Source organism: Callithrix jacchus, chromosome 15, assembly GCF_049354715.1.
Source record: "Callithrix jacchus isolate 240 chromosome 15, calJac240_pri, whole genome shotgun sequence".
Lineage (NCBI taxonomy): Eukaryota > Metazoa > Chordata > Mammalia > Primates > Cebidae > Callithrix > Callithrix jacchus.
In genome coordinates, this window is record NC_133516.1 from 82,529,839 (window position 1) to 82,556,993 (window position 27,155).

The following is a 27,155-nucleotide window of genomic DNA, read 5'->3' on the forward strand; positions in this document are numbered from 1 at the left end:
GGCCAACTCTTATTTCTGAATTATGTTTGAATCATTTATTTTCCCCATTTTATATTACATTCCTATCACTTTTTAAAATCCCAGATAAAGATTTTAAAGCAAAACAAACTATTATTTTAAATATTTGCAATTTTCACATATTAGGACTACTGTCAGAATGCTGGTTTGACCCAAATAAAGTCTGTTCTTAAAAGGACTCTTTCAAAACAGATGACTCATCAGTTTTAAAAAACATTCCATCATTGGGTTAAACATACAAAGTGCATCCTTCCATGACTACAACTCAATCAGAAATTAAAGTTTAACTGCAGAGTGGTTTCTCATACAAATGACTGGCAAGAAAAAAAAGACTTTCCTCTTTTTTTAAGGAGGAAAGCAATTCAATGTTATTGATTATACACAACCACGTAACTTTCTTATGCATAATCTTTGTGGAAAAAAACAGCTAAGCATTTTTTCTCATTTCGATTATATGACATTTCAGTCATTAAATGTAATTTCAGAAAGGACTGAGTTTGGGACAAGGATGAAAAACATGTTAATTAGAATTACTAAATTAGTACCAGATTAGGATTTTCCCAAACAGTTGTTTTGACCTTCAGTACAAACTCAACGCTGATTTTTAAACTAATGCATTAATCTGAGCTATCTCAAATCATGGAACCGCCTCCATGACTCCCAAATGCACTCCTAGACACAACTTAGACCAAAAACCACGTATGTGCTTCTGTAATTACAACGGGCAAAACGTCCTTGATATATATTTACACTTTAAAAAAGAAAAAGATAACAATCCTGTGGGGCAAGTAGCGCAGGTATTACCCATATTTTATGCATGAGGCAACTGAAATCAAATCCCTGACCTAGGCTATTTAACAGCGGAAACCCCATAAAAGATACGGGGGTTCTGATGTCTAGTCCAGCTGCTTTCACATTTCGAAGTCGGCTTTGTTAATCCTTGGACTTTAAATTCCTGGGGTTTTCTGTTCCGGAGATAAATCACTAGTAAATTCCTGCGTGCTCAGAGTCCTGGAGACAGGGGCCCCACTTTTAAACTGAAAACAAGTGGGCGGCGCACGTGACACGCGAAGCCTCAAGGCCAGATAACCGACCAGTCCTTGAGCTGTTTACCGAGGCGGTCTTGGAGCCCTGGAACAGGTAACCAGGCTCCAGCGTCTGTAAAGCGCGGCCGCCGAAACCCGGCGAGGCTCCGATGACAATTTGGCAGTGTCTAGGTCTCTGCCTCAGCTCTGCGCAGTCCCTGCGTCGCTCCAACCCCTCTGCGCCGTGCGCCTCGTGAGGCGGAGCCATCTCCGGAGCGGCGCGCGCACCTTAGGGCCTCGCGTCGCGTGACTAGGCCGAAGCGCACAGAGTTAGCGCGCGCCCGCACGCGCCACTTCCGAGTCTGCTCCTCGGTTCAGGTTCCGGGGCGCCGCAGAGGTCCCGGCCCGTGGACCGCGTGCGGCGCTCTGGAGAATCCAGCGCCACGCGCCTTGCGGTGGCCAGGATGGAGGAGGCCGGAGCGGCGGTGGTCACGGCCGGGGAGGCCGAGCTAAACTGGTCCCGCCTCAGCGTGTCCCCCGAGACGCTGGAGTCTGAGCTGGAGGCGCGGGGCGAAGAGAGGCGCGGCGCGCGGGAGGCGCTGCTGCGGCTGCTGCTTCCTCACAACCGTCTTGTATCGCTGCCGCGGGCGCTGGGCAGCGGCTTCCCGCACCTCCAGCTGTTAGACGTGAGCGGCAACGCGTTGACCGTGCTGGGGCCGGAACTGCTCGCTTTGCGCGGCCTGCGCACGCTCCTGGCCAAGAACAACCGGCTCGGCGGGCCCAGTGCGCTGCCCAAGGGCCTGGCCCAGTCGCCGCTCTGCCGCAGCCTCCAGGTGCTCAATCTCAGCGGCAACTGTTTCCAGGAGGTGCCTGCTTCGCTCCTAGAGCTGCGCGCGCTTCAGACCCTGAGCCTGGGCGGCAACCAGCTGCAGAGCATCCCAGCTGAGATCGAGAACTTGCAGAGGTGAGCGCGTGTGCGCCAGAGGGTGCCGAGGCCTGGGGTGGTGTCTGGGAGCCCTGGGGCGCCGGGCTTGGGCGCTGCCCGTTGGTCACGTGACTATTTCCAAGCTTTCTTTTGAACTATGGTAGTGAGTTCTACTCGGCTATCTCAGCAAGTTGTTGTAAATATGCAGTATGATCGCGTGTGACAGTGTTCGGTATGTTGTGTTTGGCCTATGCAGATTCTCGAGGCATTTTTTCTGTCTTCCTTATTGAATCTGGGGCGTGGTCCGAACTGAGTGGGAACTCAAAACAGATGTAAATCAGAGTTTGTCACTTCTTTGCTCAAAAGCCTTCCGTGGTTTTTATTCTCTATAGATCAAAGTACATGCCTTTGAGCATGGCATACAAGGTGCTCTGATCTGACCCTTGCTTTCCACTACATTTGCAGCTTCTCTGGGGCAATACCAACTACTATTTGTCGTGTTCAGTGACCCATGCATTTTCCCACATAGGGAAAGCAGCTTGAAGTTGCTGGTAGTGCCTCTGTACGTGTGCTGTTTCCTTTGCCTGGCATGTTTCCTTCACCTGGCAAACTCCTATCACCCTCCAAAAGCTATCTCAAGTTATCATCTCTGTGATTCCTTCTTTTTCTACTCCCTGCACAACAGTTAAGTATTGCCTATACTGTACTTTCTCTGTACTTCATTCATCCTGCCTTTACGTTTACCTTATTGAATATAATTCCTTATTTACAGGAATCATCTGCTTTACCTGCTAGATTATTCAGTAAATGTATGTTAAATTTAACTTTAGGAGGAAGCAGAGAAACAGAATAATAAAAGTGCCCGGTAGGGGAGTGGAAAATAGAACCAAATGTATTGTACACAACGAAAAAGCAGTATCTTCCATCTGTAAGATATTTTCACACTTTATTATATTTTCAGAGATAACAAGTTAAAGGTAGAAGGGACCTCAAGGACCTAGAAATAGAAATTCCATTTGGCCCAGCGATCCCATTACTGGGTATATATCCAAAGGATTATAAATCGTTCTATTACAAAGACACATGCACACGTATGTTCATTGAGGCACTGTTTACAATAGCAAAGACCTGGAACCAACACAAATTCCCATCGATGATAGACTGAACAGGGAAAATGTGGCACAAACACACCATGGAATACTATGCAGCCATAAAAAATGAGTTCGTCTCCTTTGTAGGGACATGGATGAATCTGGAAACCATCATTCTCAGCAGACTGACACAAGAACAGAAAATCAAACACCACATGTTCTCACTCAGGCGAGTGTTGAACAGTGAGAACACATGGACACAGGGAGGGAAGCATCACACACTGGGGTCTGTTGGGGGGTAATGGGGAGGGACAGCAGGGGGTAAGGAGTTGGGGAGGGATAACATGGGGAGAAATGCCAGATATAGGTGATAGGGGGTGGGGAGGATGGAGAAAAATAAATAAGTAAAATAAAGCTTAACTGGGAAAAAAAAGGGGGGACCTCAGAGCTTAGTATAGGGAAAGAATATTGGCCTGGGAAAAAAGAACTCTTTGTGCCACAGCCTTAGGCAAGTCACTTATGTCCTAACTGTCGCATATCCTAACTGTAGCTTTCTAATCTACAAAATGAAGCATTTGAGCGAAATGTCTCTTCATTTACTCTTTAATAAATACTTGTTGAATACCTGCCCTGTGTCAGGCACTGTTCCAAATATTAGGGATACAGTGGTGAACACGATCCTGCCTTCATGGAGCTAACATACTAGCAGAGGAGACAGACATAAAACAACTATGAACCTCATTATTTAATTACAGTGATTATCAATTCTATGAAAACCTACAGAATGCCTTGAGGCAAAATGACAGAGGCACATGGGAAAGCCCAGAGGCAAGGAGAGTACTAAAATTCTGAAAGCAGTACAGTACAGAGTGAGCAATTCCTCCTGATCACAAATAGAACAGCACATAAGTGAGCAAGTACTGGGAATTGAGCAAGCGGGAAAGTGGCAAATAACAGATTTGGGCAGATTAGCCCATATCAGGTCTTGAAGGCTATGATAAAGTTTGGATTTTATTCTAAGTGCACATGAGAGTTTTAAGCATGTGTCTTGTTGCTGTGCAAGAATGGAGTGAGGAGAGGGTAAAGAGAGAGATTTTGAGGTCTGGTTTGAAGGAGGTCATTGTAGTAGGATGAGAGATGATGATAGCTTATACTAGGAGAAATGATAAGAAATGGAAAGGTTGGAGAAAGATTTAGAGGTAAAATTGACAGCCCTTGGTTCCTTCTAATTTTAATGTTACATAAGTCCAGCCTTGGAATTTTCTTAATATACTAACAGGAACCCAGGGAAAGTATTATTTCCATCTCATGGGGAGGAAAGTAGGCAAAAATCCCATTTTTTAGATAGATACTGTCATAGGTGCTAAATATGCTTTTTAATTCTCACAATGATCCCATGAGATGATGTACTCCCATTTTTCAGAGGCAGAAACTGAGGCTCAGAGAAATTAAGTCACAAGATTACAAGGCTAGTAAGTATTGGAACTGTATTTGACCTCTGTGGTTTATGACTCCAAACCCTTGAATTTTCAACAGTGGCAGAGTACTAGAACCTGAGTCTTTGTGGGGAGTGGGGTATTGTGGTTGGTTTTTTTTTTTTTTTTTTTTTGAGATGGAGTTTAACTCTTGCCCAGGCTGGAGTCCAGTGGCATGATCTTGGCTCACTGCAACCTCTACCTCCTGGGTTCAAGTGATTCTCTTGCCTCCACCTCCCAAGTATCTGTGACTATAGATGTGTGCCATCATGCCAGGTAATTTTTGTATTTTTAGTAGAGACAGGGGTTTACCATGTTGGCCAGGCTGGTCTCAAACTTCTGACCACAAGTGATCCACCCACCTTGGCCTCCCAAAGTGTTGGGATTACAGGGTGCGCCACTGTGCCTGGCCTAGAATCTTTGGACTTCTTACTGTTGGATTTGTGATCAGGAGGATTTGTCGAAGTCATTTACCTAGTTGACTTAATTTTCTGGGCTAACAACTGTGCTATCTGTTTTTATTGTTCATTGTGTCTTTGATGCCAATAATGTGTTCTTATTGATTGTTAGCAGTAAAGAGAAATAAAGCATGCAACTGAAAAATGTAAACTCCAAATGTAAACTCTGATTGAGTGTAGGCTAAAAGAGTCTTGTAGAAATATACTCTGAGCTAGAAACAGCCTTGGCAATGACCCAATTCACCCTGTTCTATTTACAGATGAGGAAACTGAGATTTATTATAAGGGACTTGCTTGAGGCCAGATAGTGACAAGTGAGAGTTACAGCCTTCAAACACTGCTAACTATTCACTACTAATATGATGCATTAAAGCTTCAAAAATGTAGAGGTGGAAGTTTAGTCACTTAAACCTTAAAGTACCTGTCCAAGAACACCATCTTCTCTTAGGAAATATGTGGATTCTCTAGATTTCAGTGGTTACCCTGATTTATATTACATACTATGCTATGCTGCTTTTTAAACCAGATTAGTATTTTGGCACATTAAGAAGATATGTGTCCTATGAAAGAGCAATTTTAAAAATAGTACAGACTATATAATTCATGGAAACTCCCTGACTCCTTCCACTCAGCATCATTTCAAAAAAGAATAATAAATGAATACTCATGGCTTAATTGGTGTCATTGACCTCTCCAGATTTAGCAGGGTATCTATATTTTCTATACCCTGTTGATTCTTTCCCCTAGTGGCAAAATCTTTTTTTTTTTTTTTTTAATTTTTTAAGCATTTTCTGAAGGATCGCTTTCAAAGTGTAACAAATAAGTAGATGCTGAAAATCGTATTAATTTTTATGATTAACTTCATAACCCTGGAGTAAATTAGACTATCAGTGTGAACCATATGGTTGTAGATATAGATACTTTCCATCAAAATGTTGTTATTCTTCAGCAAATAAATATACTTGTTTGGCTATAGTATATGGGCAGATTTGTTTTTGTTATATAATGCTGAAAAAGCAGGTGTAATTCATATTCCGACCTATTTATTTTTCTGAATCTCTTTATTCTTCTCAGTTAGCTTAAACATTCATTGAGGAAGAGCTTAATAGCTTATCACTCAATGGCCACTAGACTTTATTTAAGTAAACAAAAGTGTCAGGGTTGTTTGGCAAATCCAGGATGCTAGTTATTTGGAGAGTAGGTTTGAACACAACTCAGTTTCATTCTTCCCTACAGTCTTTTCTTCTTAAGTAATGCCTTCCTTTTTCTGTTCATGGTGCTTCCCTCACTATCTGTTTGATGTGGTTTTGAAAGATTAAGATATGAGGGTGTGACAAAAAAAAAGCTAAAAGTTAATGCTGTGGAATGTTTTGAAGTTAGTGTACAATAGATTGATATCTTAGGAAAGAGATAGATGACTCAACCAGATGATAAATAGAATACAGTAAAGTTTAAATGAAAGTACTTTTCCACATTTAGAGTCACATATTGAGTTTGTCACTCACTGCCTTTCGGCATCTTCCCTTTGACTTTTTTTATTGTCTTAATTTGGGGCAAATATCAAGAGATGATGCATTTATTTGTATGTCTGCTTTTAAACATATAGGTACATTAAAATCCTGTGGTAAGTGATAATATTTGAAAATCATTTAATACAAAGATGCTACTTCAAGAAAACTACTTTCTTTATCCGAAGATGTTCTTATCTTTCTGTTTCTTTTCCTTTCTGTTTTCTATCTCTTTGTACATCCCTATCTTACTATAATTTCATCTCACTGTAACCAATCATGTAAGATGGGATTAATGTATATTTTTGTTTGTTTGGTTTTGGTTTTTTTGTTTGTTTGGTTTTGAGTCAGAGTCTCACCCTGTTCACCAGGCTGGAGTGCAGTGGCGTGATCTCATTTCACTGTAGCCTCTACCTCCTAGGTTCAAGCAATTATTCTGCTTCAGCCTCCCAAAAAGCTGTGATTACAGACACCTGCCACAACACCTGGCTAATTTTTTTGTATTTTTAATAGAGACGAGGTTTCAGCATGTTGGCCAGGCTGGTCTCGAACTCCTGACCTCAAGTGGTCCACCTGCCTTGGCTTCCCAAAGTGCTGGGATTACAGACATGAGGCACCGTGCCCAGCTTACTGTATATTTTTATGATATTCAGTGTCATTTTTATTTGATTGGAGAAGCAGAAAGCATTTTCTACTTTTACCTGTGCTAGCCTATTTTTTCAGTGGGTCATTGGCACTTAATAGAGAAAAGGCATTTACTTCAGTATCCCTAAGGATTGGAAAGGTGATTCATTTTTCAAGAGACAGATTTAAGGTCAATATATTAATGATAACCAGAAAAGGAAGACTTTGTTTCATAAATTTAGTGAGTACTTTTCTTGTTTTCTGTATTCATCAAATACCGAAAGAACAGATTTGTTCCAATCCTAATTAATAGAGGTGCAATGTTGACAACCACAAGAACTTAAACCCTACAGTTATGCTACAAATTCAGCAATGGTTTCCTTTCTTCTTACAGAAAAGTGTGTTTGGAAACAGTAGAGTGTGTTTTAGAAATGTAATCCCCACAAATCTTTGAAAGGTATCAAGTCCCTAGAAATTTGGAAATTATTTAAGTTGGAAAGTAAAAAATAAGCCTAAATCTGTAAATGTATTATGATGGTTATGTAATTTGATTAGTGTTATCCATCAGTTACAAAAGAGAATTTACGTAATTGCAAAATCATGGCCTTTGTTATATTTTAGAACATCAGATCCTTTTCTGCCAAAGTCAAGGTAACTACTAATGGTTGGCATCCTTTCTGTCTGCCTTCCCTGTCCACTTCCAAAGTGTTGAAAGAAGACATTGAGTAGGAAATGACCACTAGAGACTAGTTTTTCTTGGTTCCTGTCTGTCTTAATAAGTTCGGGCTACTATAACAAAACATAAACTGAGTGACTTACAAACAACACAAATTTATGTATCACAGTTCTGGAGGCTGGGAATTCCAACATCAAGGTGCTGGCAGATTTGATGTCTGGTGAGGGCTTTCTTCCTGATTCATAGACTGCAATCTTCTCACTGTGGCCTCACGTTGTTACAGGATCTCTCCGGTGTTGATTTTTTTGGTTGGAAACCTCTGTGGCCTCGGCACTTTTGCCCAAGTTTTTGTCCTGCATCCAGGAAGAATGAGGTGCGCAGACAAGTGAAGAGTGAAGAAGAAGAGTTTTATTAGTGTTAGAACAGCTCAGAGGAATGAGTAGCTCCTCTCTGTAGGCAGGTCATCCCTTTGAGTGTTCAGCTTGCAGCAGAGAGGAGCTCCTGGAGAGGGTGGCTCATCTCCGTAGACAAGTCATTCAGACGTCTCTACAGGTGTCTGAAGCTCTGAGCAGAGAGGGTAGTTCCTCTCCACTGTCAGGTCATCTCTGCAGCTCTCAGCTGAGAGGGTACTTCTCTCTGCAGTTGGCCTCAGCTGGTCACCTCATCCCCACTTCTCTCTGTCCTCTTGCTCCTCTGCCCTGTTCTGACTGAGCCCAGGGCATTTACGGACCTCAGAGGGGAGGAAGTATTTGCTGATTGGTCCATGGGTGACCATGGGTAGGTAGGAAGAGGCACTAGGAGTCCCCACTCCCGTCCAGTGGACTGGCAGCCTGGCCCCCAACCTTCAGGCCCTCCTTGGCCCAAAGGTGGGACTTACTGGAGACCTGCCCGCTTCTGCCCAGGAATCAATCTGCTTCATAGCTCCCTCCCCACCGCCACCAATCTGGGGACAGCAGGGGAGCAGGGGCTGGAGAGAGGCCAGGCAGCCAGAGAAGACACCTGGGAGCTTACAGCGATGGTGGGGTGGGGCGGGGGGTCCTTCCTGGGGCCCCCAGAGGTTCAGGCAGCAGAGATACCCAGCTACTGTGCCTGGGAGGATGGTTGCAGCTGCTAGCAGGAAGGCAGATCCTGCCTGCTCCCAACCGTCCCCCAACAGCACAGGGAGGCTCCGATCCACAGCTGCAGTTTAGGTGGCTGTAGCAAGGAGGCCTGGGTCTGCAGCTGCAGGTTTGGCCACCATAGCTGCACCTGGGGAGCTCTGGTTCCAACACAGAAGGAACAGGGGCCCCACCAGCCCTGGCTGTGCCTCCCTGCTCCATCAACATGATGGAGAGAGGAAGCAAGTTCCTTTGGGACTCTTATAAGGGCAGTAATCCCATTTATGAGGGCTCTACCCTCTTGACCTTATCTAATCCTAATAACCACCCAAACAGTCCCCCCCACCCCTAGGATTTCAACATGAATTTTGGGAGGGCACAGGCATTCAATCCATAACACTGACCTAAGCAAATAGAAAGGACCGTATTTACACTTGCCCTCAGACTCACTCTTCCTTTACTTCACTTTATTTTCTTTTCTCCCTCATAGACTATATTGCAAGACATTATTTAGCTATCAAATCCTTTGTAAAAAGGACTTCCAAGTTTGCTCAGTTATTTTTCCCTGACAGTATTCTCACTGAAATCGTTTCTTTTCAAGGAACCTAGTAGTTCCTGTTATTTGAACTCCAAATATTCTATTCTGTTCTCTTCTATTCAAGTAGCTGTATCATTGAAAAATAGGGATTTCTGAGTAACAGGGCAGTAACTTATGCCATACTTGGTAGAATTTTTAAAACCCTGCCTAGGAACTTTTTTCACCAGTGCTTAAGTACTTGCAGTAGGAGAATTCAATGTTGTAACCAGACAGTTGGTTTTTGCTGCAAGATGACCTTTGAAAGAGAAAGAAAATAACATAAATTTAAAGCTATCGGCTTACTTTTTCTAAGCATTTTAAGTCTAAAGAGGGAAATGGAATTTTGAAAAGCTTTACACAGTCAGTAATATGTTTTTTAAAAGTGTCATTAATACATATATATATATTTATTTATTTATTTATGTTTTTTGAGACACAGTCTCACTTTGTCACCCAGGCTGGAGTGCAGTGATGCGACCTTGGCTTACTGCAGCCTCCACCTCTCTGGTTCAAGTGATTCTCCTAACTCAGCCTCCCAAGTAGCTGAGATTATAGGTGCCTGCCACCTTGCCTAGCTAATTTTTTTTTTTTTTTAAGTAGAGACAGGGTTTCACCAGTTAGCCAGGCTGGTCTCTACCTCTTGACTGCAAGTCATCTGCCTGCCTTGGCTTCCCAAAGTGCTGGGGTTATAGGCATGAGCCACTGTACCTGGCCTAATGTATTTTTTATAAAGACAAAATGTTAGATTCAAGGTGGCATTTTGAATAACCACAGATCAAGGAAGACTGATATTATGAAAGACAGAAAAATGGGATTATATTTGAGAAAATATCTGTAATAAGGCAATCTGTAAAGGATTTGAAGTACATTTCCTAATTTCAGAGAGGCAAAGGAAGGAACTTCATCAGTTAAGCAAGAAGAGGGAATTTTTAAACTGACAGTTATGAAAACCCCAATTGGAACTTCTAGAAGTGAAAAAGTATAATTATGAACTAACTAACAGATCTGAATGGTGGACAGACATCAGCTGAAGAATGAATCCATAAGCTGAAAGATTTTACTGAGTTATTTTCCTGGAATTCAGCTCGAAGAGATAAAGAAATAAAAAGTATGAAGGAAATACTAAGATAGAGAGGGTAGATCCTGAAGTTAAAACTGCTAAGAACAATTCTAGAAAGACACCGAAACAAAGACAATGTATAAAGTAATAGTGGCTGAAATTTCTCACAATTTAAGAAAGGGAGCTCTCTAAACTGATATCTTAACATGTCATAGTAAAACTTTAGAACATTAAAGATGAATAAGAAAAAATCTTTACTCCTGTTGAGAAAAGAAAAAACAACAGATTACCTACAAAGGAACAATAGTGATACTGGCTATAATAAGATAATGGAGGAGCATCTTCATAGTGCCAAGGAAAAGTAACTGTCAACCTAGAATTTTATGCCCAGCTAAACCATTACTCAAGTGTGAGGGGAAAAAATTAAAACACCAGAGGCAAAGGACTCAAAGATTAACAACTGTGCGTGAATTCTTGCCAAAAGAACTTCTAAATGATGTGCTCCAAGAAAAATGTACCTTAAAAGAAATAACAAGCCTCCAAAAACAATGATAAAGAAAATTGGTAAAACATATTGATAAATCTGAATTAATTACTGATTGGAAATAAAATAAATTGGTAGAAAATCAATGTAGAACTAATTTTAGAAGATGACAGAAGAGAAAGACAGAAGACAGCATGAGTATGTGTTTGAGAGTGAGAGAGAATACAAAGAAAATTGAAGGGGGTAACTCCTAGCAAAATAGAAATGGCATATACAGCAAAATAATAGCAGTAGAGGGAATAGGACAAAAAGAAACTTGAGGAGCAAATAAACAGAACTAAAGGGAAAAAATATATGGAAATACACCGTGATAATAGAAAACACAAGACTGAACATATCAATCATCAAGTTATGCTCCATTTATAGAGAGTTACACTTAAAATAAAAATACATCAATAAGTTTAAAGGGATAGAAAATGATATACAAGGCAAATCTGTCATTTCTCATCTGAAGTACTGGACTAGGCTCCAATCTGCTTTTCCTCCTTCTACTCCTGCCTATAGCGCTCCCCTAACCACCTCTCCAGCTGTTTGCCACTCAGTAGCCAAAATGATCCTTCTAAAGAATAGTTAAGTTAAACGACTAGCCTTAACAACTCTTTTTTCAAAACACGCTTACAGAGGCCCAAAGGGCATTCTGTGATGTGGCCTTCCGAGGCTACCTCTCTGATCTCTTTGATGACCACAGTTCCACCTCAGTCACTCTGAGCTACTCATCTACTCACACTGGCTGTGTTGCTGCTTTACAACACACCAGTCACTTTTCCATTGCTGGGGTTTGTACTGTCATTTCATTTAGATACCTGTTCAGATGTCATCTCCTAAGAGAAACCACCGTCTCTAGAGTGTCACTTCCATCACTATCCGATTGCTCCCCGTTTTTTGTGACACTTAAAACTATTGGCCATAATAGACATATCACTGATTTATTGCCTGTCTCTCTCACTAAAACATAAACTTATTCAGATTAAGAACTTGAACTTACTTACACTCTATTCCCTAGAATGGTGCCTGGCACATTGTGGGTATTAGTTCATATTTGTTAACTAGGCATTTTATATTGATAGATAATATTCCATTTTTAAAAGGAAGAAGCTACAAGATTAGCTGGTCCAAATTTTTATACTGATAACTTGTAGAGCTGAGGTTGAATGAAATAAATACCAACTAAAATAAAACTGGTAAGTAGTATTGATAATCAGAAGACATAGATTTCAGGACAAAATAGATTTAAAAGAACAAATAGAGGCCGGGCACAGTTGCTCACGCCTGTAATCCCAGTACTTTGGGAGGCCGAGGTGGGCAGGTCACCTAAGGTCAGGAGTTTGAGACCAGCCTGGCCAATGTGGTAAAACTTCATCTCTACCAAAAATACAAAAATCAGCTGGACATGATGGTGGGCACCTGTAATCCCAGCTACTTGGGAAGCTGAGGCAGGAGAATCACTTGAACTTGGGAGGTGGAGGTTGCAGTGAGCCAAGATCACGGTAGTGCACTCCTGCCTGGGTGACAGACTGTGTCTCAAAAAGAAATAGCCGGGTGCGGTGGCTCACGCCTGTAATCCCAGCACTTTGGGAGGCCGAGGCAGGTGGATCACGAGGTCAAGAGATCGAGACCATCCTGGTCAACATGGTGAAACTCCATCTCTACTAAAAATACAAAACATTAGCTGGGCATGGTGGCGCGTGCCTGTAATCCCAGCTACTCGGGAGGCTGAGGCAGGAGAATTGCCTGAACCCAGGAGGCGGAGGTTGCGGTGAGACGAGATCTCGCCATTGCACTCCAGCCTGGGTAACAAGAGCGAAACTCCATCTCAAAAAAAAAAAAAGAAAGAAAGAAAAAGAACAAATAGAAATGCTTCATATAAATTAAAGCACACTTTAGCAAGTTCTTAACAGTCATGAGTTTGAATGTATCTGCAATATAACTTCTATATGTTAATGGGAAAGAGAGCAAAGATTGACAGAACTCTGAAGGAAAGAAGGAAAATCATGTTCATAGTAGGAGACAAGGCAAGAAGGCAAAGTAATCAAAGAAACTTTTTTAAAAAAGTGCTCAGTTAATGAGCTCAGTCATAATAGCTATATGTTCTTTTTGTACATATAATACATGAATGAAAATACACCATGCTCAAGGCCACAAAGGAACAAAGTTATGCAGAATATATATATTTAACAACAGCAGAGCTCCCAACAAATTAATGAGATAAAGCTGCATGAATCATGAGAAAAATAGGTAAATTATATGAACAGGTAATTCGGTGAAGATACACAAATGTCTAAGACCATAAAAGGATGCTAAACTTCACTATTAGTGACCTACAGATTTGCAGATTAAAAAAAAAAAAACAGAATGGTACCATTTTTTATGCCATCAAATAGTAAATATATAAATGGTGTAAAGTTGGCAAAGTTGAAGGTTAAGGAATGCTCTTAAATTCTAATTATGGATTTGTAAATAGCCATGGCTCTACAAGGTAACTTTGCTTTATCTGTTAAAATTACATCTTACACTTTAAAATCTGCCACTTTACAGGCAATCCAAGAGGAAGACTGATTTAGTGCATCTGGATGGACCCTGGACTTCATAGCCTTAAAACTATCATGGGGAATTCTTACCATGGAAGTTTGAATAACACTTTAGTAGACTGTTTTCTCCCACATTTAAAGGTGTTTTGAAAGAACAATAGTTCTACTGAGTTAGCAGATTTAACAGGAAGATAAAAGTAATACAGTATTGGGGAGAAAGTCTGTATGTGTTTTATACATTTTATTTATTTATATATATATATAGTAAGAACTGATCCTGCTACCCTTGCAAAAATCTTTTAGAGGAAGCCTTTCAACAGTAATCACTAAAGAGTAATCTTTTTTTCTATTTTTATGCAATACATGTCATGTCTAAAATGTTAACCTATTGTTAGAAAACAGTATAATTACCTGGAACTTTGATTTTGTAGTAGTGGACAATTGACACAGCCTCTAAAGAAAATATTTGCTATAATAAGAGCAAAGAAGAAATGTAGAGACTTTCTAGTTTTACAGTGTATTCAAAAACAAGTTAGTGGTTTTTCCATTGCCTGTCAGTGCATCAAATCCAAGCATACTACCATGGAATTCAGGGTTGTTATAATCTGGTCTCTCTACAACCCTATCTTTGATTCCTCAAGATGAATTCCCTTCCATTAAAAGGTATACTCATTGTGCCTTATAAGCCCTCTCCTCCAACTTGAAATGTACTCTTTCTTCTCATCTAAATGGACTAAATCCAAAGCCCAGCTGAAGTCACAACCCTTTGGGGAAGCCTTTTCCATTCAGAACTACTGTGGCCTTTTAAAACTTTTAGCTTCCTTTTCATTCAACTCCTAATATTATTTAGGTTTATCCCTCTTACTTTGGTATTGTAATGCCTATTTTTGGCCTTGTTTTGTGTTTTATTTTAATATTATCTAACATTGATCTGTCTTGTCTGCTTAGCTATAATATAAGCTCCCTGAAAATTGCATTATTTATCTAGAGACTGGATAGCACATAGCAAATCTCAAGTAAAACATTTGCTGAATGAGTAGATGAAACGTGTTTATTGTAGTAGAAACAATGGTATATCTTTTTCAACTTTTATTTATTTACTTTTTGATTTTCTTTGTTTTTGCAGGTTAGAGTGTTTATATCTTGGAGGAAATTTCATTAAAGAAATCCCACCAGAATTAGCAAATCTGCCTTCTCTGAATTACTTGGTGTTATGTGACAACAAAATCCAAAGTGTACCTCCTCAACTTTCACAGTGAGTAGTTCTAAGCATTTGAATATAAACAGACATCCATGCTTAGTAATTATTGTCTTGCATTCTCTCACATGTTTTACATGTAGAAAAGAATTAGATATTTTCCAAGTAAATGATACATGATAATTATAGTTCTGAGGTTTGCTGTGAGCTGGATTGTTTTAATTTTACTTTTAAATACTCTGGTTTATTCCTCAAAAATAGTCTATTTTCTGTAATCAAAGAATTGAGTATTAATTTAGCATATATTTCCGTAGGTTTTATGATACTTTTAGTGAATTTATGTTTGATGTGGAACATTTCTATCCTAATTAGGCTTTATAATGTGAAGGATCTTAATTTCTGTTGCATTTGAAATCTTTCATTTTTTTAGATATCTAAATGAAAAAGCATGCCCACTGCCCACCCCAAATCTTCAAATCGAGCTTTTATGGCAGTTAACACATCAGAACACTCTCTAAGTTTTCTAAATTCTCCAAGATTCCAGGGACAAAAGTCCACCATGACATCTACAAATCTGTACTTTGATCTAGTTTTAGCACCTTTTAATTTTACTTCAACTGACCCTAATCTTAATTGCTCATTCTTAAGGGGAAATCAAGTTCTATATACACAGATATACCCAATGTTTTTGATAGTTATGTTGTTCACTGTCATTGATTTTTATACTGCATTTATTCTAGGTTGCATTCACTTCGTTCCCTAAGTCTTCACAATAACTTGCTGACATATCTGCCTCGAGAGATCCTCAACCTTATTCATTTGGAAGAGTTGAGTTTACGAGGAAATCCATTGGTTGTTCGTTTTGTTAGAGATTTAACCTATGATCCTCCAACTCTCTTGGAATTAGCTGCACGGACCATTAAGATTCGAAATATTTCCTACACTCCCTATGATCTTCCTGGGAATCTTCTTAGATACTTGGGTTCAGCCAGCAATTGCCCAAACCCAAAGTGTGGAGGTAAGTTAATTCAGTATTCATGTTTCCCACTCATTTAACTATTTTTTAAATTAATTAAGTCTTCTTTCAGAGAAAAGCAGTCTCTGTTTCTGTTCCCTTTATCCTTTCACTTGTTTATGAGAAAGTAAGACATTTCACTCTGGATTTTTAAAAAAAAAATTCTTTTCATAATATTTTAGGATTCATAGATATGGAACATTATCCAGGAAGTCTCATCCTGTCTTATCATAAGATAATAAATCAAAATGGTAAAATGAGAGGAAACACAAGGAAGTATAAACAGTTCTAATTGTTTAAAAAGTGTTTCTAAATGTTTGGACACCTCACCATTCCCTGTGTCAGATTTAACAGGGTATGATTCACTATGTATGAGAATGGGCTGAATGTGTGCCAGTTTCAGAATGTACCCAAAACTTTATATTCTTTTAAATCCATGGTGCAAAATGTCTTGAGTTTAGAGCATTTGGAGAGAATTATGCAAATGATATAAGGCAGAGTCAAGTATCCCAAGGAATTCAAAATGCTTCTGGAAATCAAAGGAGGGGGAGAGTATAATAAGATCTGGAAACAATGAGCTCATTCTTGAGGTATGAATTAGATTTTGATAGGATAAGATTCTAGATAGGAAATTTTTCAGATGGAGAGTGCAAAGTGGAGACAGAACAGTATGGGACAGAATGTTGGATGAGTAGTAATTTGGCCCAAATGAGAGGACAGTGAAAAGCTACATTGAGGCCAGGTTGTGAAGGGCCTGAAGTTCCAGAGTGTGTGGGTGAGAACTGGTGACTGATAGTAGGTTATTTTTACTTTGGCGCCCTCGTAAAAGACTACTTTTTAAAAAATCCAGTAGGTACTGAGGAAGTGCTGCATAATGATGATCAAAACCAGGTGAGACTTTTTCTGGCAGTCCCATCTTGTCTTAAAGCTATTACAAGGTTAAAAGGGAGAAAATTATTAAATTCTTCCAAGATTGTTAAAAGATTAAAAAGACACTTTGAGTTTAAAAAAGATAATGCTCTGGGTCATTTCTGGCCACTCACTCCTAGAAGTAGAGATTGCAGCACTGTGCCAAGTTCAAAGTGCTTACGCTTTTCTCTGTGATTCTCCATTCCTGAATTAACTTTCACAGTTGACAGAGGAAAACACATAGGGCAGCATTCATACCAGGTCCTTAGGCCTGACAGTCTAAATCTTTTCTTTGAATTCATATTTTTCTGGAAATGGGACCTCTACAGGAATTCCCTTTTCTCTCTTAAATATTTTCCTAATGACTTCTTTAGTATACTGCCACTTATCTTACAAACAAAAATGCTTTAAAAGTTACCAGCTTAAAGTTGATTGATCGTGGTGGCTCACTCCTGTCTGTAATTCCAGCACTTTGGGAGTCTGAGGCAGGAAGATCTCTTAAGCCCATGAGTTTGAGACCAGCCTAGGCAACATAGCAAGACCCCATCTCTACAAAAATAAAAACATTAGTTGGGCATAGTGGCATGCCTGTAGTCCCAGCTACTCAGGAGGCTGGTAAGAGGATGGCTTGGGTCCAGGAGTTCAAGGTTCCCATGAGCTGTGATCATGTCACTGCTCTCCAGCCTGGATGACAGAGTGGAAACCCTGTCTCTTAAAAAAAAAAAATTATCAGTTTAAAATTTGAGATAATTTATGAAATGAACCAGTATATACTTTCCCACTCAAATTCATTAGTTATTAAACTGTAACTTAAACAAAATTACTTTTATATTCTTGGAGATATTTTTCTTTTTGTATAATCTGAAATCTTACAAATCATAAGATAATGTTATACTGCTTTAGTGCATGGTAACTCCCATAATGCTTTGCTTTATTTTATTTCTTTCGTCTATTTTCAAGAAACTAACACATTTGGGAGGATTTATTATCAGTCTGTGATTGACCAAATTATTGAATGTATCTGCCTTCCTAAATTGTTCGAAGTAATATATCACAAATTTCCCCTTTTTTATACTTACTACAACATCAAAAACTACATGGTTAATTGAGGTATCAGGAAAGAAATAGAAGTAGAATTTACTGTTTTTTCTTTGCTTGGACCACATCTTTTAATTTTGGTCCCTTTTGTGGTAAACACACAATATTTGGTGCCAGAAGAAACTTAGGCAGAGTATACAGGTTGAGATTCCTCTCCAGAGAAGCGATGGGACCAGAGTTCTAGATGTTCTGGTTATACTGCAACCATTGTGACAGTCTGTGTGTGTTAAAGATTTACAGTATCATTTTGAGGATCAACTAGAATCCAGAGGCACAGCAACATCTGCTTTCCTCTTAGTTCTAGTTCTGTTTTTACTCAGCTGAAGGGCCATAGTTGAGGAGCACTAACTAGGAATCAAAAGGGCCAGATAGTACTTTCAGTTTACCTGACAATGTATAATTGTGTGAGAGTCAAGTGAGATTATCAGTGAAACAGATTTGAGGCCTGTAGATACAGCCTTTGGAAATGTAAAATGGCATTTTATTTCTTTCAGTTTTGCCTTCCCAGTACATAAGAACAGAGGTACCAAAAGTCATCCCCTTTCTGCAAATTTTTGTGTACTTATTCTTTAAGATAATTACTAAAGGAATTTTTATTTTTATTTTGTTTTGTTTTAGTCTCCTGACTGTAGAGTGGTACCAAGGGGATGGCTTGGGTAATAGAGAAGGGACACCTCAGGTATCCTAAAATCTCCATCAGCCACTGCCCCAAGTCTCCCAGAGAAAAGAAGCTAGGTACGCAGTGTCCTTTCTGTGCCTGCTCCCTTTATGATAAATTTCCTGGTTACCTCTTTGCAGCCAAGTTCTACCTTTAAGACCTTCCAGTAGGCTTATAGACAGCTATGCAAACAAGTACTACTTCTGCTTAAGATTCATAACAGAAGATGGCGTATGACATTTCTCCAGAACACTGGAGAAAGGGCTGAAAAATTGGTTTCTTGCTTTGTAATGATTACTTTGTATTCCTTCTTTCTAGGAGTCTACTTTGACTGCTGTGTCAGACAAATTAAATTTGTGGACTTCTGTGGGAAGTATCGCCTCCCACTGATGCACTACTTGTGTTCGCCAGAATGCTCTTCCCCTTGCAGTTCTGCCTCTCACAGCTCCACATCCCAGAGTGAATCTGACTCAGAAGATGAAGCTAGTGTTGCTGCACGCAGAATGCAGAAAGTTCTTCTTGGTTGAACAAGAGTGCACAGTAGTGTGAAATAGTTAAAAACTGAGCAAAGATGGTTAGAAAAGAAAATAGAGCTTGAAGCTCACTAGAAACCTTATCTTTGTCTTAAGTGTTCATGAAAGAGTCTGGGATGATATAAAACATTTTGTGTTTCATCTACCCATTCAGCAGGAATGAGTCTAGTCCCATGTTTAGATTCCTTTAATATAATTTATTGTGGATGATAGTTCCACATTTGGCTGATGGTTTGCAGTTTTCACTCAAGTTTTGTATGAATCACAAAGCGAATGGCACCTTCTGAAGAGCAGTTCTGCAATAAGCCATGAGTAGTATAACTTGTGGCAGTTGGGATGGAGAAAGTGAGAAATTATCAAAGCTGTAATTATCAGAGTTGCCTTTGTGTTTAGCTAGAACACTATGTATCATATATACTATATATACCATATATATATTATATACCATAAACAGGATTAACCCTCCCTTTTTTTATTGCCTGGATGTCCAGATTACAGAACTATTCAGAGAAGCTCACAGATGTTTACATAGGACCTAAACCTTTCTGACAAACTAAGTGGTAAAGTAAGGCATATAACATTTAAGTGGGATATTAAAACTTCTTAGTTCTTCTCCTTTGTTCTATATGATTGCTGTTAACTTTATGTAATCCAGCAATGACTGTTACAGTGCCTTAATCCAGCATTGATATAAAAATGTATTCAAGAAATAATGTCAGAGCAACCTATAACCTAGCATGCTATACAGAACACCTTAAAATATTCTTTAACAGAACCAGTTAAATAACTATATATCTAATATCTGATCTCATGGCTCTCTTAACATTTTTTTGTTTAAATGTGTAGTCATCCCTTAGAAGCACATTACTTCTACACTTAATGGTAGGCCACAATCTTAGTCAATCTGTTTATCATAAGACAGAGTAAGAATTTTTGACAGAAAATTCTGTAAGAGATATAAACTGGAAAAGCTTCTTTATATCTCGCATTAAATGGGTGGAGAAAAATATGACTCTTGCCCATGGCATGTATGGGACCATCTTTCTCTGCTTTTTAAAGAAAAACTAATACAACTAGAAAAACATCACAACAAGCCAAATAAAAATGGGGATAGGAGTCATTGTCTTTATACATAATAGAACAGTTTCCAGAACTACTTTAACCATGGAAGCATTTTAGAAAATAAAGTATTAATAAAATAGAAAAAATATTAAATGTGTCCTTAATGTATAGTAGGAAAATAGTTTCACAAATTAATTGCTATTCGAAATTACCAAATTTTTATTAACTAGTTTAATATGCAATACAAATTGAATAATAGTACAACTACAAGTTGATAAAATGTAAATGCTTACTGGTAATCATTAGATAACTAATAATAACATGATTTGTTGGTAAATGTTAAAAATACAGTAAGAAATGTTAAATATACAGGTTAGATAGGCATTAGAACATCAGGTGATAACCTTTTCTGATTTCTGGCATTCATGGCACACCGTTTCTTAAAAGCAAATTGTTGTATAGTAACATATACATATATTAGGGTTTTTTCATATATGTTTTGTATTTTAGAAGAAACTAGTATAATTCAGGGTTTATATGTTTATTTTTATGTTAATTCATGAAACATGAGAGTTTCATGAACTGCAGAATGTGAAACGCTGCTATAGAACAAATCCCTTTACCTTGACCTTGTTTTAATGTAGTAAGATTTTGTATTCATTTTGATTCAGAAATTTTCTGCGTCTATAGAAGTAATCTTATATGTTCCTACTGCCTAGAAGAGTGATACATAGGTGATTATATCATAAAATAAAGGTATAGTCTTTGTTTACTTCATGTGAGCCACAGCAAGCTGCAGACTATACAGTTATAAAAGGAAAAGATGACTTAGGCTGTGCCTAAGTGACAAATATAAAATGTTTTGTAAATAAGTGACTTAGCCAAGATACATAAGATATTTTCATAGAAAATAATGTATTCATAATAAAGTACTCAAATTGATAGGATCAACTTTTTCTGGCTTAAATGCGTATGCTTACTTCCTAATCAATTACCAGTTTGACCTAAGTAACTGCTTGAGTAGTCTTCTAAGAGTTAGTCTTCATAAAATAAATGGGTAGGTATGTAAATATATAACCTTACATACCCTTTCCAGCTTCCTAGAAAGAAGGTCTACTGCTCCATCTTTTACAGATGTAAATAGGTCCAACCAGACACAGTTTCTGGCCTTTGCATATAAGAATATAGATGTACACTACAGTATTATTTCAACAAAATGTGATGGTTCTATGTATAGTTGAAAAATCTATGATCCGTGTGCAACTATCTTTGGTAATTTTTAGTGAAGTCTGTGTTATAGCTGTCAGTTTTATCTTTCTTAAAATCTTTGACCTAACCTTTTGTAAGAGGAGCTAATGATTTCTAAGATTTTCCTTTCTTTTTCCTATCTTTCCTTTTTTTGAATTAGAGAAATTAATCTGAAGTCAGATATAAGGGATTTGATTATCTAGAAACCAGATAATCAGCTCCCAAGTCATATAGCTAACTACGTGTTGTCAGCTTCCAAGTCGTATACCTAACTATGTATTTAAAATAACAGTCTGTCTCTTTAGTTCCTAAGTCATATATTTGAGTTTAATTACAGTAAAGAAACTTTAATTGGGGGATTTTAAAAGACAGAATCAGCGAAGTCTAATTTAAAAAATTTTTTGATATTGCTCTACTTGGACAATTTTAGTGACCAAAACTATGGATAAAACTACTTAAGCATAACATTAATATATTTAGAATGGCATCATTCAGTGCTAGTATTTGAAATTGAAATTAGTACATTGTGCATTGTTAGTAGTCTATTCCTTGAATCCATTCGTTCAGCATCACCAAACTGAGCTGGTGAGAGTGCTAAGATTCTAGGAAATAGGAAGATTAGTGTATGATATATTGATTCCAGTGTGCCAGGGATTGCCTGACATTAAGGACCAGCTGGCCAGGGTCCTCAGTATTCTAATACTTGAGTAGTGGAGGTAAATCCAAAGGCGACTGGTCATATTTTACTAATGAATGTGTGATGAATTGTCTCTTGTTCAAAAATTTTTGATATTTAGAGCTTCAAGTTACCATATTTAAAAGTAAAGACTTGGCTAGGGTGTGGAGGCACACGCCTATAATCCCAGCACTTTGGGAGGCTGAAGTGGGTGGATCATATGCAGTCAGGAATTAGAGACTAGCCTGGCCACCACGGTGAAACCCCATCTTTACTAAAAATAAAAAAAATTACTCTCTGTAGTGACACGTGCCTGTAGTACAGCTGACTCCAGAGGCTAAGACAAGAGAATCACTTGGACCTGAGAGACAGAGGTTGCAATGATCTGAGATCATGCCAGTGAACACCAACCTGGGCGAGAGAGTGAGACTCTGTCTTAAAAAAAAAAAAAAGACTTGCATTGTAAATTGTACCTCAAATTTGAGGAACTTTTGTGCTTATGTAAAAGTAAAAATGAGTCCACAATAATGCGTTATAATACTGAACACCAGTTCTACCAGATTCTGTAACTATCAGATTTAAACAAAAAAAAGGAAGAGGCTGATTGCTAGAGTGTTAAAGAAATCTTTAGAAACCATCATCCTAGAAGAGAAATAACCAAACACCTAGGGACAGTCCTAGGCCAAGAAAGCCCTTTAAAGTAATAGTGAATTATTTTAAAAATTAAATTATTAAATGGCCTACTGACTACCATCCAAAAGCCCTTATCACAAAATTTGTTCAGTGTATTGGGTTGTTCATATCCCTCCATAATTAAGGGCCATCAAGTAATAATAGATCTTATAGCCAACTTTGTTCTTCCCAAAGGGAGAAAGTCATACCTCATTAACCTGGAATTTGTGGTAAAACAGGTACCATTGGTTAATGTTTACCTTTTCACTATGTAAAAAAGAAGACACACTAAGCAAATAGTACAAATAAAATTTGATCTTTTAAAGCATTTTAGCAGTAGCTATTTATGTAAAAAGTAGTTAGTGGTTATTTCTAAATTTTCACAAGATGCTTGGTAGACAAAACTATCAGTTATGTATATATAAAGGTTAGTTAAGCCGCATTTAGTTAGAAACATTTAATTTTTACCAAAATGATTCTTTTCTTACCCAAAAGTAGAGCTTTTATTATGTCATTATAAATATTATTCCCCATTTAGTCCAAAAGAATGAGCTTTTAAATTGTGCCAGGTACTTAAAATAGTAAAAGTTATTGTGTAGATTTTTTAATCAATGTGACCTATAATGCAGTTTTGATTCTTTCTGTATTGAATGTCCCTGTTTCCATATTAAGTACTATGGCCTGTATAACATTAATTTAATAGTCTACAATTTTGGGCCAGGCACAGTGGTTCACACCTGTAATCCTGGCACTTTGGGAGGTTAAGGCAAGCAGATCACCTGAGGTCAGGAGTTCAGTATCAGTCTGGCCAACATGGTAAAATCACATCTCTAACTATACAAAAATTAGCCGTGCTTGGTGGCTTATGCCTGTAGTCCCAGCTACTCAGGAGGCTGAGGCAGGAGAATCGCTTGAACCTGGGAGGTGGAGGTTGCAGTGAGCCAAGATCATGCCATTGCACTCCAGCCTGGACAACAGAGCAAGACTCCATCTCAGAAAAACAAATTGCGTGCAATCTTGTATTTTCATAGTCATACCTTTTTAAAGGTATCAGTGATTTCACTTGTGGTCAGGAAGTATGTGCCTTAAATCCTCTAGACCCAAAGTTTGGAGAGCTATATTATTTAATAGGTTGTTTGGGACAGCTTTGTTACCTTTTTCATTTAACTTGAGGGAGAAAGACTGTGATCCTGAAAAATTTCTTCTCAGAAAATTGCCTAATGTACATGAGTCTAGAGCTCCTGGGGAGGGAACCTCTATCATGCATTCTGTCCCAGGATGTCAAAACCGTAAGGATCAGGGTCCCCTGAAATAAAATCACTGGAAAGGTATGTTCTCTTATATATTATTTTAAAAATTTATCTGGTGCCACCAAAGAATAACAGCAATTTCTAACCAACTTCATATTTCTAGCATCATATAAAGATACTGTAAGGCTTTGCATATTTTGCCATTGGTTTTCTTTGTAATATAGGTTGAAGGGGAGACATGTTTGAATACTTTTGTATGTAAATATCTCCCATTCTTTTTCTATCTCTTCATGGTCTGTATTTACTAAAAATTGGCTTAAAAAACTGTTCACTAATGAACTTTGCATATTATTGAACACTCACAGGGTAATATTGATTTGGGTGCTACTAGACTTTTACCTAACATTAGTCTTTCTCAATAGTTCTCAATAGTTCACCCAGTAAATATTAAAGTGTATTAGTTTAATGAAGGTTATTTATATACTGTCATATCACAAAGCTATGGTGGAAAGAACATCTGCATTCACCAGAATGTCCTTTGTTCCTTTGGCTGTGACTAAATTGGATAAGACTTTTATTGTAAGTTCCAGCTATTGGAAGATATGGTGATAAGATTGACATTGCTGTTGCAGTCTTACAAAAACATGACTAAATTGGTTAATTATATCTACAACTTATGTTTAAGAGAATCCTTTCACTAACTTAATTGTTAACATTGTTGTGATATTGAGAAAGAGTATGAACCTAAACAGTCACTTTACAACAATTATGTAAGGACTGTGTGCCTGCAGTTGAGGTTTTTTGTATTTCTGAGCCCACTTTGTATTCATGAGAAACAAAAACATAATGGGAGAAAAGTTTTAAATAACCAATATTGTAAGTTTTCATACAGTTTGGGATTTCAAAGTATTAACGAATGATACTGAAAACATACTTTTTCTTTGGTCAAATTACTTTTTATGATGTGATTTCTTTATTTTCTGTATTTGAAATCTTGTGAATTAGGAATATCTACATCTATAGATAGCTGAAACTGGTAAAAAGTGTAATTCAGCAACATGATTCAACAATTTTTACTTTTAGGATGTTATCATTTATTGTATTAGTATCAAATTTATATATTGCCTTGTAATGCTAAGTGCTCTAAAAAGAATATTTAGACTACTTCAATTCTACCATCTTCTTCCCCCTCTCCCAGAACATACGTGTATTAACTAATCCTCTGTGTGAATTTTGCCATATCAAACATTGTGCCTTATTTTATTAAAACTTTTGTTGGAATCCAATTCTATATTAAAGTCTCTATAATGTTGATATTTGCCTGATTACCTGTTATATCACTGAATGTAAGTATGTACCAACATTTACTCTGCTAGATGCAGTGGATAAAAGATTAATTACACTTGTCTGCTAGTCTTTCTTTTGCTTCCACAATCTCAATAGACTTATGGATGCATGCTCTAATAAGAAATTGGTGAGATTATCTTGCTAAGGTCAGTTATTTCTTGAATTGACAGAGTACTACTAGACAGAGTACTACAATACAATAAATACTGAATACACAGTCTTAACCCAGAGTAGTATAGTTGGAACTGAGCATGTTGACATTATAGCACTTCATATCAGTAGTTTATAGTGTCATTATTTTGGTGATACTGGAACACCTGACATTTTTCTAGATTCCAGGATATGGAAGAATATTGTGGTTGTGTTGGAGTAAACAGAGTGGATAGGAAGGACATGTACTTTGCAAAACAGCTGATGTTTCAAATGTGCTAAGATGGACGAAGCTCAGCACTTCCTTGGTTGATATAGAGGACTGTGATATGGTTGGCTGTGTCCCCACCCAAATCTCTAATTGTAGCTCCCATAATCCCCACGTGTCATGGGAGGAACCCAGTGGGAGGTAATTGAATCATGGGGCAGGTTTTTCCTTGCTGTTCTTGTGATAGTGAATAAGTCTCACGAGATCTGATGGTTGTATAAAGGGCAGTTCTCCTGCACAGGCCTACTATTTTAAGATGTGCATTCACCCCTCCTTTGCCTTCCACCATGATTGTGATGTCTCCCCAGCCATGTGGAACTGTAAGTCCATTAAACCTCTATAAATTACCCAGTCTCAGGTATTTCCTCATACAGTATGAAAATGGACGAATATAGGCAGTTTATTGGCAAAGGGAGGCTCAAGAAATTTGAGGGAGAAGAGAAAACACAGAGTGTAACTCTGATCTCTCCCCTTTCTTTATTATTTTTTTTGAGATGGAGTTTTACTCTTGTTGCCCAGGCTGGAGTGCAATGGTGTGATCTCAGCTCACTGCAATTTCTGCCTCCCGAGTTCAAGCACTTCTACCTCAGCCTTCTTAGTAGCTGGGATTACAGGCATGTGCCACCACACCCAGCTAATTTTGTATTTTTAGTAGAGATGGGGTTTCTCCATGTTGGTCAGTCTGGTCTTGAACTCCCAACCTCAGGTGATCCACCTACCTCGGCCTCCCAAAGTGCTGGGGTTATAGGCGTGACTCACCACACCCCACCTCTCTTTCCTTTCTTAAAGGTAAAACTGTTCTCTAAACAACCCAGTCTCCTTAGAACTTGTGCCACAAGAACATTTTATTCCTCAGTGACTTGTCTAATTCTTTGTAGATACCAAATAGCCAGAACATTTCTGGAGATATGTATGATGGGTATGTTCCATCCATCATACCAGTCACTTCTAGCTTCATGAGCAATCTGTCAGCATTCCATAGAACGTTAGAGCTAGAAGAAACTTTAGAAGTCCGAAATTGATTCACTTGTTTGGAAGATGAAAAAAATTCAAACCAAGAGAAACTTTTTCTACAATCTATATGGCTGAATCTTGAATCCAGGCTTTAAAATTTTCACTTCAAGACTTGTTTCTGGCCAGGCGCGGTGGCTCACGCCTGTAATCCCACCACTTTGGGAGGCTAAGGTGGGTGGATTACAAGGTTCAGGAGTTTGAGACCTGGCTGGCCAACATGGTGGAACCCCAGCTCTACTGAAAATACAAAAAAATTAGCCAGGCCTGGTGACGCACACCTGTAATCCCAGCTACTCAGGAGGCTGAGGCAGGAGAATTGCTTGAACCCAGGAGGTGGAAATTGTAGTGGGCTGAGATCATGCCACTGTATTTCAGCCTGGGTGACAGAGTGGGACTCCATCTTAAAAAAAAAAAAAGGACTTGTTTTTGCTACAGGATGCTGCTTCCTTTG

General features: G+C 38.4%; 1 protein-coding gene across 1 annotated transcript; it reads left to right on the plus strand.

Moving 5' to 3' along the window:
• The first annotated feature begins 1,436 nt into the window (after positions 1–1,436).
• Positions 1,437–25,327, plus strand: LRRC58 (leucine rich repeat containing 58). Its single transcript, XM_008982381.5, has 4 exons — positions 1,437–2,007; positions 14,733–14,861; positions 15,545–15,822; positions 18,803–25,327. The coding sequence occupies exons 1-4, from the start codon at positions 1,508–1,510 to the stop codon at positions 19,009–19,011; spliced, it is 1,116 nt and encodes a 371-aa protein (XP_008980629.1). The 5' UTR covers positions 1,437–1,507; the 3' UTR covers positions 19,012–25,327.
• Positions 25,328–27,155: the final 1,828 nt, after the last annotated feature.

What these genes read in the sequence shown, in the direction of transcription:
- LRRC58 (XM_008982381.5), top strand. Translation starts at nt 1,508, where the DNA reads ATGGAGGAGGCCGGAGCGGCGGTGGTCACGGCCGGGGAGGCCGAGCTA. An exon ending in GAGATCGAGAACTTGCAGAG is followed by an intron (nt 2,008 to 14,732) that starts GTGAGCGCGTGT and finishes TTGTTTTTGCAG; the next exon opens with GTTAGAGTGTTTATATCTTG. An exon ending in CCCAAACCCAAAGTGTGGAG is followed by an intron (nt 15,823 to 18,802) that starts GTAAGTTAATTC and finishes CCTTCTTTCTAG; the next exon opens with GAGTCTACTTTGACTGCTGT.